Source organism: Lichenostomus cassidix, chromosome 1Aa (genome assembly GCF_008360975.1).
Source record: "Lichenostomus cassidix isolate B80296 chromosome 1Aa, HeHo_3.0, whole genome shotgun sequence".
NCBI classification, from domain to species: domain Eukaryota; kingdom Metazoa; phylum Chordata; class Aves; order Passeriformes; family Meliphagidae; genus Lichenostomus; species Lichenostomus cassidix.
Window position 1 is genome coordinate 46,016,751 of NC_139480.1, and position 14,361 is coordinate 46,031,111.

The 14,361-nt window shown below is 40.4% G+C and overlaps 1 protein-coding gene and 1 long non-coding RNA gene across 2 annotated transcripts; one reads left to right on the plus strand and one right to left on the minus strand.

Moving 5' to 3' along the window:
• The first annotated feature begins 22 nt into the window (after nt 1-22).
• On the plus strand, nt 23-2,906 carry LOC146443630 (uncharacterized). Its single transcript, XR_014848817.1, has 2 exons — nt 23-548; nt 2,710-2,906. It is a non-coding gene; the product is annotated as an uncharacterized LOC146443630 (long non-coding RNA).
• LOC146443631 (histone H1.01-like) lies at nt 678-1,597 on the minus strand. The gene has a single exon (XM_085047668.1). It carries the CDS (start codon nt 1,569-1,571, stop codon nt 906-908), a length of 666 nt encoding a protein of 221 aa, XP_084903794.1. The 5' UTR covers nt 1,572-1,597; the 3' UTR covers nt 678-905.
• Nucleotides 2,907-14,361: the final 11,455 nt, after the last annotated feature.

Here is a 14,361-nt window from a genome sequence, read left to right on the forward strand (position 1 = left end):
TGGCAGCGCTCCTTCACCCCGCACATCCTTCTCCCTTTTCCACCCTCTATTCCCCCCTTTCTCCCCCTCCTTCCCCTTCCCTCCCCTTCCCCTGCAGCGCGGGCTTTTCCAAATTTCCCAACGGCCCAATGAGCGGCTGCGGCTGCTCCCATCAGCCAATCGCCAGCGGCTCCGGGCTGCCCGCGGAGCTCCGCGCCGCTCCGCCTCTGCGCTGCCGCCCGCGGCCTCCGGGACAGCTGCCCGGCGGAGCTCCTGCCGCGCCGCCACCAGCCCGGCGGGGTGCGGAAGAGGAACGCCGCTGACTTCTGCCCGCCTCCCGCCCCGGCAGTCGCCTCCGCGGAAAAGTAGGTCGGTCGAATCACGCAGAAATTCAGACCTGCCCCACGACAGCGCTGGCAAGCGGAAAGGTCATTGCCAAGGGAGCGGAGGAGTCGTGCTGACAGTTCCCGGCTACGGTCACTAAGAGGTGTGGCAGCTCGCATCCGTGCTGATACGAATCGAATCGCGCTGATTGAGAGCAATGAAAGAAACCTCCACGCCCCAGAAAGGTACCCGCCCTTAAGCAGTCCCTTTAACACATACACCCACTTGCGGTGCTCAAAAAAAAAAAAAGAAAAAAAAAAAAAAAAGAAAAAATGAAAAGAAAAAAAGAAAAAAAAAGCAGCCTTTAGAAAGCGTTTTCGCAGGGAATGTAAACCTTTATTTTTCCAAGTCAGTGTAAAACCACAGCCGGAAGTTTAGCGTCCCATCCACTCCACAGACGAACGTCCCACACGGATAGTGGCGAATAGTAGCTCTGCTGCAGGCACGGAGCTCAGTGACGGAGTGTATCAGCCCTTTTCGGGACAATAGTGGGTGGCTCTTAAAAGAGCCGTTGGGTTTAAAAGTATTTCCACTTCAACACTTCATTTCTTGGGCGCTGCCTTCTTCGCCTTGGCTGCTTTCGGCTTCGCCGCCTTGGGCTTGGCTGCTTTGGGCTTCACTGCCTTCGCCTTAGCGGGGCTCTTCGCCGCTGCCGCCGCTTTTTTAGGCTTGGCAGCCTTTGTCGCCTTCTTGGGGCTCTTGGCTGCCTTCTTGGCTGCGGCGGCCGCCGGCTTCTTGGCTTTCTTAGGGCTCTTCTTCACCGCGGCCGCCTTCTTAGGCTTCTTGGCGGCGCTGGCGGGCTTCTTAGCCGCCGGCTTCTTGGGCTTGGCTGCAGCAGTTCTCTTCTTGGGAGCTTTTTCCTTCACTTCTCCCGGCTTCTTACTGAGGCGGAAAGACCCGGAGGCGCCGGTGCCCTTGGTCTGCACCAGCGTGCCCTTGCTGACGAGACTCTTGAGCCCCAGCTTGATGCGGCTGTTGTTCTTCTCCACATCGTAGCCGCCGGCGGCCAGCGCCTTCTTGAGCGCGGCGAGCGAGAGCCCCTTGCGCTCCTTGGAGGCGGACACGGCCTTGGTGATCAGCTCGGTGACGCTGGGCCCCGCGGGCTTGCGGGCTTTGGAGCCGCTCGCCGCCTTCTTCGGCTTCTTGGCGGCGGCCTTGGCGGCGGGGGCCGCGACAGCGGGAGCGGCGGCGGGAGCGGTCTCCGACATCGCTGCAGAGACTTCTTCCTAATCAAAAGAAAGTAATTGGGCTACAGTAACCCCGATGCCTGAATTTATAGCGAAGCGGTGATCTGTGATTGGTGCTTTGCAGAGCCCGCCTAACTGTTAGCCAGGAAGAGCTTTTCCTCCTCCGAGTCTGTGTTTCTTCGGAGTTATAAATTCATATTTTTTGCAAAACGAGCGCCGCAAAATCACCCCAGTTTCTTCGGAGAGTGAAGAGAAGACGGTGGACTTTCATTCGGGCAAGTTTCTTGCTGTTTGGACCACGGATGGGAGAGAAAAGCTGTTTTTAACCCCGCGTTGTGAAGCCAGAGAGACCCCGGGAACGGCAAACTTTTGTTTTTCCTTCTAAATTAAAATAAAACACGTAGATAAAAAGTCGCCCCCGTAATGCAGGCTTACTCTTTGGGGGGTTTTCTCCAGATTAGGACAGAAACCGAGTGGGCAGCTTGAGTATTTTTGTCGTAAATTGATTTCAAAGACAAGGAAGTAACACAATTTCATGGCTGAGCTTTGAATATGGATAAAGATTCGGCTCTCTTAACCATATCTTTAACTATTAAGGATACAGTATTTCAACAGAATTTCTTGTTTTGGGAAAGGAAGAGACCTTCAGAGGAATATATTTACTGTTGAAAAGTGTTTGGAACTTGCCAGGGCTCTGCTTTTTTTTGTTGGGTTTTTTGTGGTGTTTTGCTTTGTTTTTTTCTGTGGTGCTCTGTAAGTGGATAGAAAGATTTTTATATTTTTATAAATAGTCTGTTCGTAAAATGAAGCTATTAATGCCTAGTTAATGTCGAGAAATCCCAGATAAACTGCTAGTTTAACGCTTTCTGTGTTAAAATAGTGGATGATATTCTTTAAGACTTGTAAACATCAGATGCAGACTTGGAGAGAAAAAATGTCTAACAGGTATAGATATACTAATACATATCGTATGCTACTTAAACAATTTTTGAGCCAGCTGAGGCATCAGTTATCACGCAATAAATTAAGTACTGTGGAAATGTGGCCTGCAAGAATACAGTGCTTCAGTTTCATTATTACTTATTAATATTTGGGCATTGACTCTTGTGGTTTTGTGTTTTGGTTGTTTTTGATTTTGTTTTTTCTTTTTTTTTCATAGGTTTCATATTCCTCCAATTCTCTTCTTTAAAGGAAAAGGAAAAAACTCGCTATTGATGTTTCCATCCCAATTCTAAGAATATTGAAATAATTTTCAGATAATCCTCATAAATCAGAATAAGTTTTATCATAATCCCACTTAATTATTGATTCTCATAAAGTGAGAATAGGAATTAATAAATTTTTTATGCACTGCTATATTTGGAGTAATTTTTTTTAATCAAAAGACAAAAGCCTCTATTGGTTTCTAATTAAAAAACAGCCTGATTTTTTTTTCTCCTTGGTTTAAAAGAACACGTCAAACTTAGTATTTTACCCCACTGTACTTTGCAAAAATTTGTCATGCAAAATGTCACTGGGCTATTTCAACAAAGGAATATCTTTTCTAACATGGATAAATTTGAGATTCAAGATGACGTGAAGTGTACTAAAAAGGACCCAGACACATATTTTGACACACTGAAGAGACAATAAAGTTATACTTGATAGCAAGCAGTTTTAGTTGAAGAGAGATAGATTAAAATAGCAATGATACATTAGATACATTAGAACTAGAATTGAAAACAATAAACTGACTCTTCCATGTTCTCTTTTGTTTGGTTTTTTTTTTTTTTGTGTGTGTTTGCATGCATGTAAGGTAATAAATATTTGAAGGAGAGGAACGGAAAGCAGAGATTGGAAAAAATTAGTCTTGTCAGTGCTCCACAGTAAAAAACAGACTGAAAGGCATATTGAAGTGGGCTGTGAAATCTGCCATGCTTCTTTTGAACATGACATCCTTCCCTCAGAAGCATCTAGACCAAGTCCACAGTAGCCATAGATTTTGAAAGTTCAGCATGCCAAGTCATATGAATAGTATGAATACGTTTCAGAGGTAAAAAAGTATTTGATTGTGGTAGGATGAGCGCATTATGCATATCTTCCAGTTTAAATGAACAAAGCAGAATCTGACTGTAAGCGATACAAAAGACCGAGCCAGGAAGTTTTGTCATCTACCCGGCTCTGTTTAATGTGATGTACATTCTTCAGAGAATAAGGACTGCGCGAAGGTTAATGTGCTTTAATCCCTGCAGCTTTGACAGTTTAGTGTTAGAGCTTTGTGACTGGTTTATTACACTTGGAACTGGCAGGGAAGCTGGGAGCAGCTGGGAATGGGCAGTAACTTCTCCCACAAGAATGCAGCTGTAGCCCCAGGGGTGCATCCTCTTCACACCTCCCTCACATTCACACATTTGGGCAAGTTTCCCTTCAGGCTTGCTTTTAGTAAAACTGTTCTCAGCCCATCAGGAGAGCAGAGGTTTCCTTCCCTTCCCCCATAAACAGGCCGCAGGTTAAAGACAGGAGGTAGAAAGTGATGAGATATCTTAGATGTTGCTCCCTAAGCAGCGCAGTCACTAGAACTCCACCTGCAACACGTAGGGATTGCTGTCCCTACTCTGTGATGAGTTTTAAAGACAAACGAAGGTTTCTGGATGTTTTTGGGGATTGTTTGTTCTTTTGGGGTTTTTTTTTTTGTTTGTTTGTTTTTGTGTGGAAAGCATATGAAGAAGATTGTGTAGGTCATTATCTAAGGATTTCAAGTGTAGAATTTAGGACTTCTCTCACTTTTAGTTCTGGGTGTATTCCTGCAAATCTTCACGTTCCTTGCTCCTTATTTTGAGTTGCACTTCAGAAGACCTCTGCTTTTTCCTAGTAGCCTGACTCTGGAAGTCTTGGCAGCTGGCCTCCGGCATTGTGTGTCAGCATCCTTTATTGTATCTTTTCCTTAACCATCACAATGGCTCTTATCTGCACAGAGAATTATCCCTGGCCTACTTCTGAGGAGACAAAATGTTCCTGGTCTCACCATCCATTTCTGGAGAAGACGATTTTTTGTGTGTGTGGGGTTTTTTTTTCGTTTGTTTTTTGGGAGTTTTTTGTTGGGGATGGTTTTTTTTTTTGTTTGTTTGTTTGTTTGTTTGTTTGTTTGTTTTTGGGGTGGTTTTTTTTGGTTGTCTTTTTTTTTTTGTTAAAAAGAGAGGATTTAGAAATATGAGGTGGTGCGAAAAGGGCAGGCTTTTCTAGGGTTATTCCCACACTCTGGGCCAAGCAATGCCATTTTCTACTTAATTGGGTGAAACAAACTTGTCAGGAGCTTTGAGCAATTTTCACGTTTGCACTCCTGGAAATAGCTGTTAAGTGCAACATTGAACCACAATGAAAATTATCCTATTTTAGAGACTGATCATTACAAATAGCGTTGACATTGCCCTGTGTGTTTTACTGATAAGAGAAAAAGACAAAGCAAAGCAATCATCTGAGCACATAACTTATCAAATCAGTGGTAGATTATGGAACAGTTTTTCAACCAGACAGAGAAATTTTCTTCCTGTCCTACAAAATTACTTGAAAAGGAAAAAAGTTTTGTGAGTGAGCTGATAACAAAAATCGTTTGCAGTTTCCACGTGAAAAGATGATATTTAAATGTGACTCATTTAATACCTAATTAAACAGCAAGCATTTTTCAGTATTCTCTGTTTTTCTTTCCAAGTACCCTGTGCATTTGTAATCTCTATTTATTTATCGTTGAGAAATTCAAGCCAATTTGATATGCCCTCTTTAAACTCGCATCCAAAGCACAGCCTCATGCCCATGCACCATCACACACACACCCTGGCTTCCTTGCCCAGCTGTGTAGGTGCTAATGCAGATTACAGAGGAACCTACAAAACGACAGAGTATTTTCTAATACGAGGATCTCCAAAACAAAAATAGTTCACATATAATGTAAAAATTCCTAAAACTCTATAGTAGATTTTTTTCTTTTCAAGAAAGAAGCTTCCCAATGAAGAGAAACAGATTACACATTAGACAAATAAAGGAAAATAAGACATTCAGACTGCAGGAGGAGAGCAATCCAGATAAGCTGATTAGACAAATTTAGCTGAAAGCCTACACTCACTTAATTATAATCACTATAGTTAGGACAGTAGAGATACAGTGAAATTACCAACTTTTAACTGATGCATTCTTCATAGTAATTTTGCAGACATTCAAGTAATCACTCTCAATATTAATAATAAAAACAACATATCAAGATCAAAAGACATTTTGTCTCTGTCATGCTGAAACTACATTGATGATACTGATTTAGCAGTTGCAAAATTTATATGTAGGAAAGAGTCAAGTAGTCAAAGAGTTTTCAGAAGTAAAGGAGCCTTATTTTTTTAGTTGTACTTCAAGGAAGCTAACAAAAATATATTGACAATTATTTCAGCATTAGGGCAATCGTACCTCCTAAAAAAAGTGTCTGATCTTTTAATCTAACACCTAATGCAGAAGGTCCTGGCCATGCTCAAAGAAGGGTCAGCTAGAGCAGGACACTAAAACTTCTTTGGGGAGCATGTTCCAAAAGATTATTTCTTACATTTAAGCAGAATTGCCTGTGTTTCAGTTTGTGCCCATTGTCTCTTTTCCTGGACAGTGCTAAGAAGACTGCATCTGTATCCTCTATTCCCTCCTTATTCTCACTCCTCACATGAGAGATGCCCTAGTCCCTTCATCATCTTTGTGGCCCTACACTGGTCCCACTCCAGTTATATTCATGTTTCTGTTGCATGGGGAAGGGCAGAACTGGGCACAGCACTCCAGTTTCTCTCACCAGTGCCAAGTGGAGGGAAACAATAATTTTCCTCAGTACTGTTTTGCACATGGTCCTTCTCCAGCTTAATTTGTGAAGCCCAGGTACAGATTAACCCCGAATGACATTCCTGCAACTTTTTAAATTTTGGTAGTTCAATACAGACAGCTCCAAAAACCACTGTAACTTCTCACACAGTCCTTAGTTTCAAGGATTGTCAAGATGAGTTTGAGCAACCCTGATGTGACTCTGTGCTCATTATGTTAATGACTGAAGGATATGTTAAGGCTAGTTAGAGTAAAACTTAAATCCCTATACTCTGGAGTGATCAAAAGGTGACTGATCAAAGAGGTGACTCTTCTGCCATAACTGCTAAATATTTGCTAAGCAGCAAAACAGAGCTGTGCATTTTAATGAGTCATCCCCTAAACCTCCTTTTTTTCCCCATATAATGACGACCTAAAGCATCAAAATATTCTGAAAGCCTTTGGGTCAGAGATCCTATTGTAACCAAATTTTACTTTCCTCCACACATCCCTGGAACTGAGAATTATCATTATATTAGTAGTGGCACTACACTTAGGAATCTTGGCTATGAGCAAGATTCTGTGTTGCTTCATTCTGCAGACCAATTAAACTTTGTATTGATTTCAGTTGAAGAAAAAGGGGAAGAAGGTAAGTGCAGAAAGACAATCAAATATAGGGATCTACATGCAAAAATGTGGAAATGTAACCCTACCTGTAACTTATTACAGTGTGCCTGAAAAGAACAGGAATGTTCTGAAACTATATGACAAGCTGTCTGTTCTCCCTGGTGCACAGCATAGTCTTTTTTTTTTTTTTTTGGTGATGCAGTAAATACTGATTCAGCCAGAAATAAAAATTGAAACTATGCCATCGATGTAGTAAAACCCTGTCCTATCCCTTCAGTGAGACCCATGATGAACAAGTTATTAGATGTCATTTTCTAAGCTATCAAAGGTAACTCCAGCCCTTCATGCTGCCTGGAGGGAAATAGGATGCTGAAAGTTTTCCTGGGATAGTATGCTGCAGACCCAGCTATTCACCCAGCCTGTGCATCCTGTCTTACTCTTTAGGTATCTGAAGAGTATGGCCAAGAAGTAAAAAAAATCAGGCATTTGGAGTTACAGATTAATGTATTTTTCACGTTTACAGACTCAGTACACACCAGGGAAGGAATATCTCATTGATGTTGAGTTGTACTAATTACAAGGTCAAATGAATTCAAGGAAGATGTTAATAAAAATGAGAATTTACAGGACTCAAAACAGACATAAGGGATTCATTTCTTGGCTTTTTCCAAAATTGACTTTGTGAAGACTCTCAGTACAGGGTGCAATGTTTCTCTAGAACTTGCTGATTCACTACAGATTTTCTCTCAGTTTCATTTTGATTCATTCTAAAAAAGTATTAGAAATGAAAGTAATAATCAGGAAAATTTGGCCTAGCAGAAATACCAACCCTTCCAGGGTATAAATTTATATTTAAATGTTTATGTATGTCAACTGTGAAATTAAAATGCAGTCTCAAATAGGGTTCTGCAGGGATCAGGCCTGGTATAATTTTATTTATTATCTGAATAAAAATCTACAGACCTTGTATATAAATACTGTGGGTACTAATTAGAAAAAATTATTAAAATTATTGAGGGCATTTTATGATTGAAAAATTCTGGATAAGAAACACTGTCTTCAAAAATGTGTTAGACCCTTCATCTGGAATAAACTATATCAGTTTTACAAATACTAAGAAATATTGCAAAACTGCTATTGTCAGCAGGAGCTGGCAAGCACCTGAGTAGATTTGTATCTGCAGATTACAGTTATATGTTGATAATGAATCAAAGGAAGGATGTTAGTACAAAAGGAAAACAGTGGCTTGTATAAGACAGGTGAAGATCTTCCTCTATGGTCAGGAATTATATCCTCCTATTTGGAGTTTCAGGCCCAGTTTTCAGTTCCAAATTTCAGGTAATGAGAAGTGACCAATAATTCAATATACAGAAGAGAGAAACTGATTGTCAAAGGTCTAGAAATTCTTGCCCAATGAAAAGGTATATATTACTGAAGTACCCTGACTGAAGGAGAATGCTGAAAAAACCAAGTTTCTTCTGAAACACTTAAAACATGATGAAGAAGGAAGCAATTTTTCCTTATTATACATTGTAGAAAATACAAGAACTGATGTTCTTTGCTGCAAGTTAGCAGTAAGGAAATAACTTTTAATATGGAGTAGAAAATGTAATCTGGAATGGCAGCGGAGTCTCCAACTGTGACTGAAAAACTCTCAGAAATAAAATGGGTTCTGTTGACTTGATAGTGGATGGAATGTAACAAAAATTGCTCATATCTAGGTATAGGTAATTATCACAGAACTGTTGATTAAAGAGTATCTGTGTGGACAAAGGAGGAATCCTGTATGCAATATACTTGACGTTTAATGTTATTTTTGGAACCATCTCCCATAGTGTTCTCTTTTGGGATCAGAGGAACTACCAGCAGGATCAGCAGGTTCTTAGATATTTGAAAACTGTCTGTAGCACAGGGCCAAAGGGCTATAGTTAACTACTTAGTGTCTGCAGGCAACTGGCAAACGAAGTAGTGCTCCAGGGCTGGTATAATTTAGTGTTTTCTGGAACAACCAGGGTGGTAAGAGAGAATAGAATGTACACTTAGCTAGTGCAGATAACACCAAGTGAGGAAGGGTAGACAGAGTCAAAAGTAATACTTTCAGAAAAAAGAGACTTTAATAGACTTGAGGTATGGGCTAACAGAAATCTTGTAGTTTGTCAAAGAGAAGTGCCAAGTGCTGCACATGAAACACTTGCATGACACTTGCATCAGCATGGTCTAGCTATGCTAGACACCACCTGGACGTTATGAGGACTTTCCTAACTGCTGTATCCTTAAAGGCAAGCTGCTTTGTCCAGAGCATAACCATAAATGAATCCCTGGAAACGGCTGGGGTTTCTAGCTGGAGGTTTTTTGTTTTCCAGCTATTCCTGTAACAAAAACAAAGCACAGCAGTAGTGTCTGGAGACACCAACACAAGGCACATCATCATTTTTTCAGAGCTGGCTTACTCCAGAAATGCATAGTCCAAGACAATATTCAATAAATTCCTACAGGCATACCCTCATGAGTTTTGCTGCTTGGAAAACTGTGCCCCAGAAAGACCATTTGGACAAGGCAGTATTTTAGCTGCTTGTAAGTACCTACAGCTCTTCAAGGGTTGGCAGAGTTCACCTGAAAAACTTACTGCCCAGACCAGCTCTGTATGAGCCCAGACAATGAGAGGATCTGCTCAGTCTCAGATGTGCAGAAAACATGGTGCTTACAATGCTTTTTGAATTCATCTTTCTAGTTTAATCAAGGGACAGTGCATCATGAGACCTGTGCTGCTTCAAATGCAAGTTTGGAAGGAAGAGTAAGGATTTGAGAGAAGCAAAGCTGCTGAGCATCCATGTCAGCTGGGCTTGTTGAGCAGCAATTTTGCTGTTTACCCTCTACCAGAATGCAGGAGCAGATTTGCATGGTGTGCTGCAGAGCTCCACAGGTCACGCTGGGGAATTTGTTAGAGAGACTCTTTGGTTTCTTCCCGACAGAAGTCCAAGAATGCTGTGGCCATGGCCAGAATTTGCTTGACATGGTTGCTCTTGCCCCCACTTACAGGTTATTGACCCTGTCCCTTCTCTCCCATATCCTGAAAAACTTCATATGAAGAACTGGTATTCCATTAAACTTCCCAACACCCCAAACCTGATCTAGGAGTTCCTCCAGCCTTTTTTCATGGACCTATTCAGCTATACCAGCTGCTTAGTGAACTGCAAGACTGCAGCTTGTGCATGGAGTGGTGGGGGTGAGGCCCATGCAAGCCTTCTTCATAGCAGTGACTCAGAAAACATGCCCACAGGAAAATTTTTGGAAGATTTTGCCTCTCTATGGATTATCTGACCTGTAAGCCACTCTCTGTGAGTGGCAAACTCTGTCCTCAAAGATCAGCCCAAGCTGCTGGATCATGACAGAGGTCTTTTCTTGATTTATCAGTCTCTGTGCCTGAATTTGGCAGCAAGAAGGAAGTTGTTGGAAATAGTCCAAACCAGGGCTACAGCCCAACCTCTTTTATCTCTGACCAACTGGAGTGGTTAAACAAAAAGATGAGAATGGGTCTCACCACCTCTGATTTACTAGATTAGCAGGGAAAGGCGGGGAAGTAATTAAATTATTTATCAATGTACCAGTCTTTAAATAAATTCATGACATTTTCTAGTTTTGCTTAGACAGCATGAAACATTTCTGCACCTATGCTACTGCCAGAAGATTCCTTCCAAGTGGTAAATCCACACATGCAAATATTGACTTTTGTGCTTCTGTCTCAAAATAAAAGCTTTCTGTGCTTAATATTTTCTTACCAAAAAGGTGTGGGCTGCTCTATTTTAGTAAGCACAGCTTTCTAGCATGGCTTACTTGCTGAACTGAAGGTGGGGTATGTGGGCATGGGGATAAAAAGAACAAAGACCACTGGAGTAGATTTAATAGCTTAAGGACTGACGAAGTAGTCAGATCCTGTGCAGTTTACAGTCTCGTGTAGAGACAGGTCCCAGCTGATCACAACTCCATGCTGTAGGTGTTTAATACTGTCCATCTATGTTATTTCAGATATTACAAGAGGAGAGTTTAATTCCAAATTTCTCTATTGAGCATATTTAGTGTTGCACTGTGTTTTTGATTAGCAGAAGGATACTGTTCTGAAATTGCAGCCAAACATAATGAAACATTTGCAATATAAAGTTGAGTCACAGTAATTCCCATTACTGTTCTTTATGTGCTCAGTGTCAATGCTGGACCTCCCCACTCCCTGTGAAGGAACACCTTGGTTGAAACCATCTCAAGCCCACTGCTATCACCAAACTTTTCCATTTGTTGTCTGGTTTTTAAAAGTTATATTTGGCTGAATCCCATGCACACAACCCATCCTCCCTACCCCTCATTTTCATCTGGCTTGCTCAGAAAGACATTGGCCTTTGTTAATCCTCTGAGAGAACCTGGTGATTCACTGGTACAGCTCTCTTGTCTAAAACCATGGTAACCCTTCGGCCTCCGTGGTGTTGAAATAGGTGCAGTTTTCTTTACAGTACATTATTCCTCCAGCTCATTGTGGTTTTGCCCTTCTCCTCTGACCTCTCCTCTGTTGTGGGGATATGCTGGTCCACCAAAAGTGTCTAAATTTTCAGTACAAGGGAAGAATTTATTTCTCTCCTCCAGATGGTCCAGTTGAGGCCTATATTTTCATCATGGCAGATCACAAGAACATGATAACAGTGCAAAGCAGAGATCTGTACAATCTGGCTCATTCACAGAGGATATATTGCAATTCTATTCTTCCTTGGAGAGTGACAGGGAATATTTTGAAGAGGGAAGGATGCACCAGCTGCCAGTGGTTGGAAAACGAGGAATATGAAAACCTATCCAATACTCACACAGAGTTCAAAACTATTAGTTTGAAAATACAAACACGTTTCCATAATTTTATTGTTATATGTTCTTAAAATATAATGTCTGGCTTTTTTTTTTTTTTTTTGCCTAATCTAGACCTAAATTCAAGACCTAAAGTTCTAGTAGCATATAATGAATGATTTTTTAAAGTCAGGATTAAATTAATAACTAGTTATTTTAATTACTCAGCCTGAGGTTATGGATACAGACACAACGCCCTACAAGATCTCTATCATATCATATCAATTTAGACAGGTGATAAAAAAAACATCACCTTAGTTACCCAGGGGATGCAAAACCAGAATACAAACAAGGCATCTGAAAACTTACAAACGGAAAACAAAAATTAGTGCAAAAAACCATGGGAATAGACAGGAAATGTTCTCAGTATATTAGAGACCTTAGTTTGCCTTTATTTTGCAAAATTTAATGTCTTGATTACATCTTGTGAATCTGCTTAGACTAGCTATGTGATAAATAAACAAAAATTTAACTGCTGTTGGTTGAGGACTGCCACTGGTAAGTATGCATTGAAAAGCAGGAAGTTAGGGATATAGAAATTTAGTGTTCTGCTGCTAGTGTGGCACTGCTAAATATAGTAAGTGAAAATTTAAAAAATCCAACAACCAAACAACCAAAACCCAATCAAGCAAACAAATAAAAAAAACCCTTCTCTGGAATCCTTCTTTAGGTGAACTACAGCAGAAAAGGTTTCAGGTTGTTTATTTTTTTGTGTCCTGTCAGTTCAGTATAAACAAGAACTGTAGATAGCATACCACATTTTTAAGACTCAGAATTGTATTCAGCTCACACGTTCACACCCCACCGGGAAGATAAAGAAGATGTGCTTAGGACTGTCCAAAATCTGGGAGGCTCTGCATTGAGTCCATGCATTCTTCTGCTCCTCTGTAATGGGAAGCTGCAGTTTCTACAATCTTAGTAAAAGCTGTGAATGCTTCTGCTGGGTGAACAATAATAACTTTTCAGAAGCGTGAAATGGGCGTTGCTTCATTTTGGAAGAGGTGAAAAACAGGGATCATTCCCATAATGTTCACCTTTTCTGAAGTGCTGTAGAATAGACAGGGAGAAGACAAATTTTAACTAAATTTCATTTATTATCTTCAACCCAAAAAGCCCACCCACCCAACAAAGTAAACAAAACATCACAAAAGTCATAGATTTCATATTTGCCATGAAAATATCTAGGGACAGCATTACAAACAATGTTTGTGAAGTCAGAATAATCAGCTTTTCTTTTATGCTTTTAATATGTCCATTGAAAGCAAAACACTTCTTTGGTTTTGTGACAGAAGGTAATTTTAATTCCATCATTATTAAATAGACTGAGAGAAGCTGCTTATTCCAACTTTGTCGCACGATAGAGAGAAGCTACTTATTATATGTTCAAGCATGGGACACTTTAAAAGTATATATAGAAATTATGTCTGCATTTCATGCATAAAAAGACATGAGAATATAAATAACATTCTTTAGGTGCTAGACTATCAGTTATTCTAGATCAGGATGTTATTACACTGTGGCATTTGGAACATTTTAAGATAAAGATCGCTCCTGACTTTCATATAAGATAATTCAGAATATCTTTTGTTACCAGTATCGATCCGGATACATTAAAAGAAGAAGAAGAAGAAAAAAAAAACCCCACCCCCCCAAAAAAACCCCAAGAAACAAACAAACAAACAAACAAAAAAAACCCCAACAAAACAAAACAGAAAAAGAACCCAGAAAAAAAAAAAAAAAGAGAGAGAGATAATGATTGAAAACCTTAACCTCTACTAAAAGGTAGGATGATTTTTTTTACTAATTACAGAGCAGAAATTTAAGTGTATAGTTATAGCAAAGGTAGGTCTATTAAAATATATATATATATATAAACCCCAAAAATTACCCCACTGCAGCCAGTCAAAATGAGCAAAATTAGCAGAAGTCACAAACTAATATAAGTTAAATAATGTAAAACGGATTCTATTCCACCTTCTGGTTAATAAGTGTTTACAGACAAAAAGTGAAAGATTAAGTGGAAATCAAAATTTTAAAAAGCAATAAAAATAAATACTGCAGAAAATTCTCTAAAGCTGTTAAGAGATCTCAACTCATTAAAACTTCGGAAAAAAATTTATAGGACTTTGAGCACACAGGAACCAAAACTATCAACGAACAACATCATGAAAATAACGAGAATTTGAAGTAATTCAAAGTAACACAGGCCAGTGCAACAAAATAAAATGCACACACCTATGCAAATGTTTTATACATATCTAAAGAGCGGGGCGAGCTTTCGAATTGTACGAACAGGTACGTAGCTGGAATGTTTTTCGTGGAGAATGTTTGGTTTACATTTCAGACTTTACACCACCCTAATAGAGAACAGCGATCGACGTTTCATCCCTGGTGACGCGGGCAGGAAAAACTGGCGGGAGCCCCGCCCCTTCTCTCTGCAGTCCTCAACCAGGTCGGACCACACCATATAAAGCCTGCTGCAAGGGCAGCGCCAACA

Excerpts from the sequence above, each read along its gene's own strand:
- LOC146443631 (XM_085047668.1), bottom strand. The coding sequence starts at position 1,571 with ATGTCGGAGACCGCTCCCGCCGCCGCTCCCGCTGTCGCGGCCCCCGCC.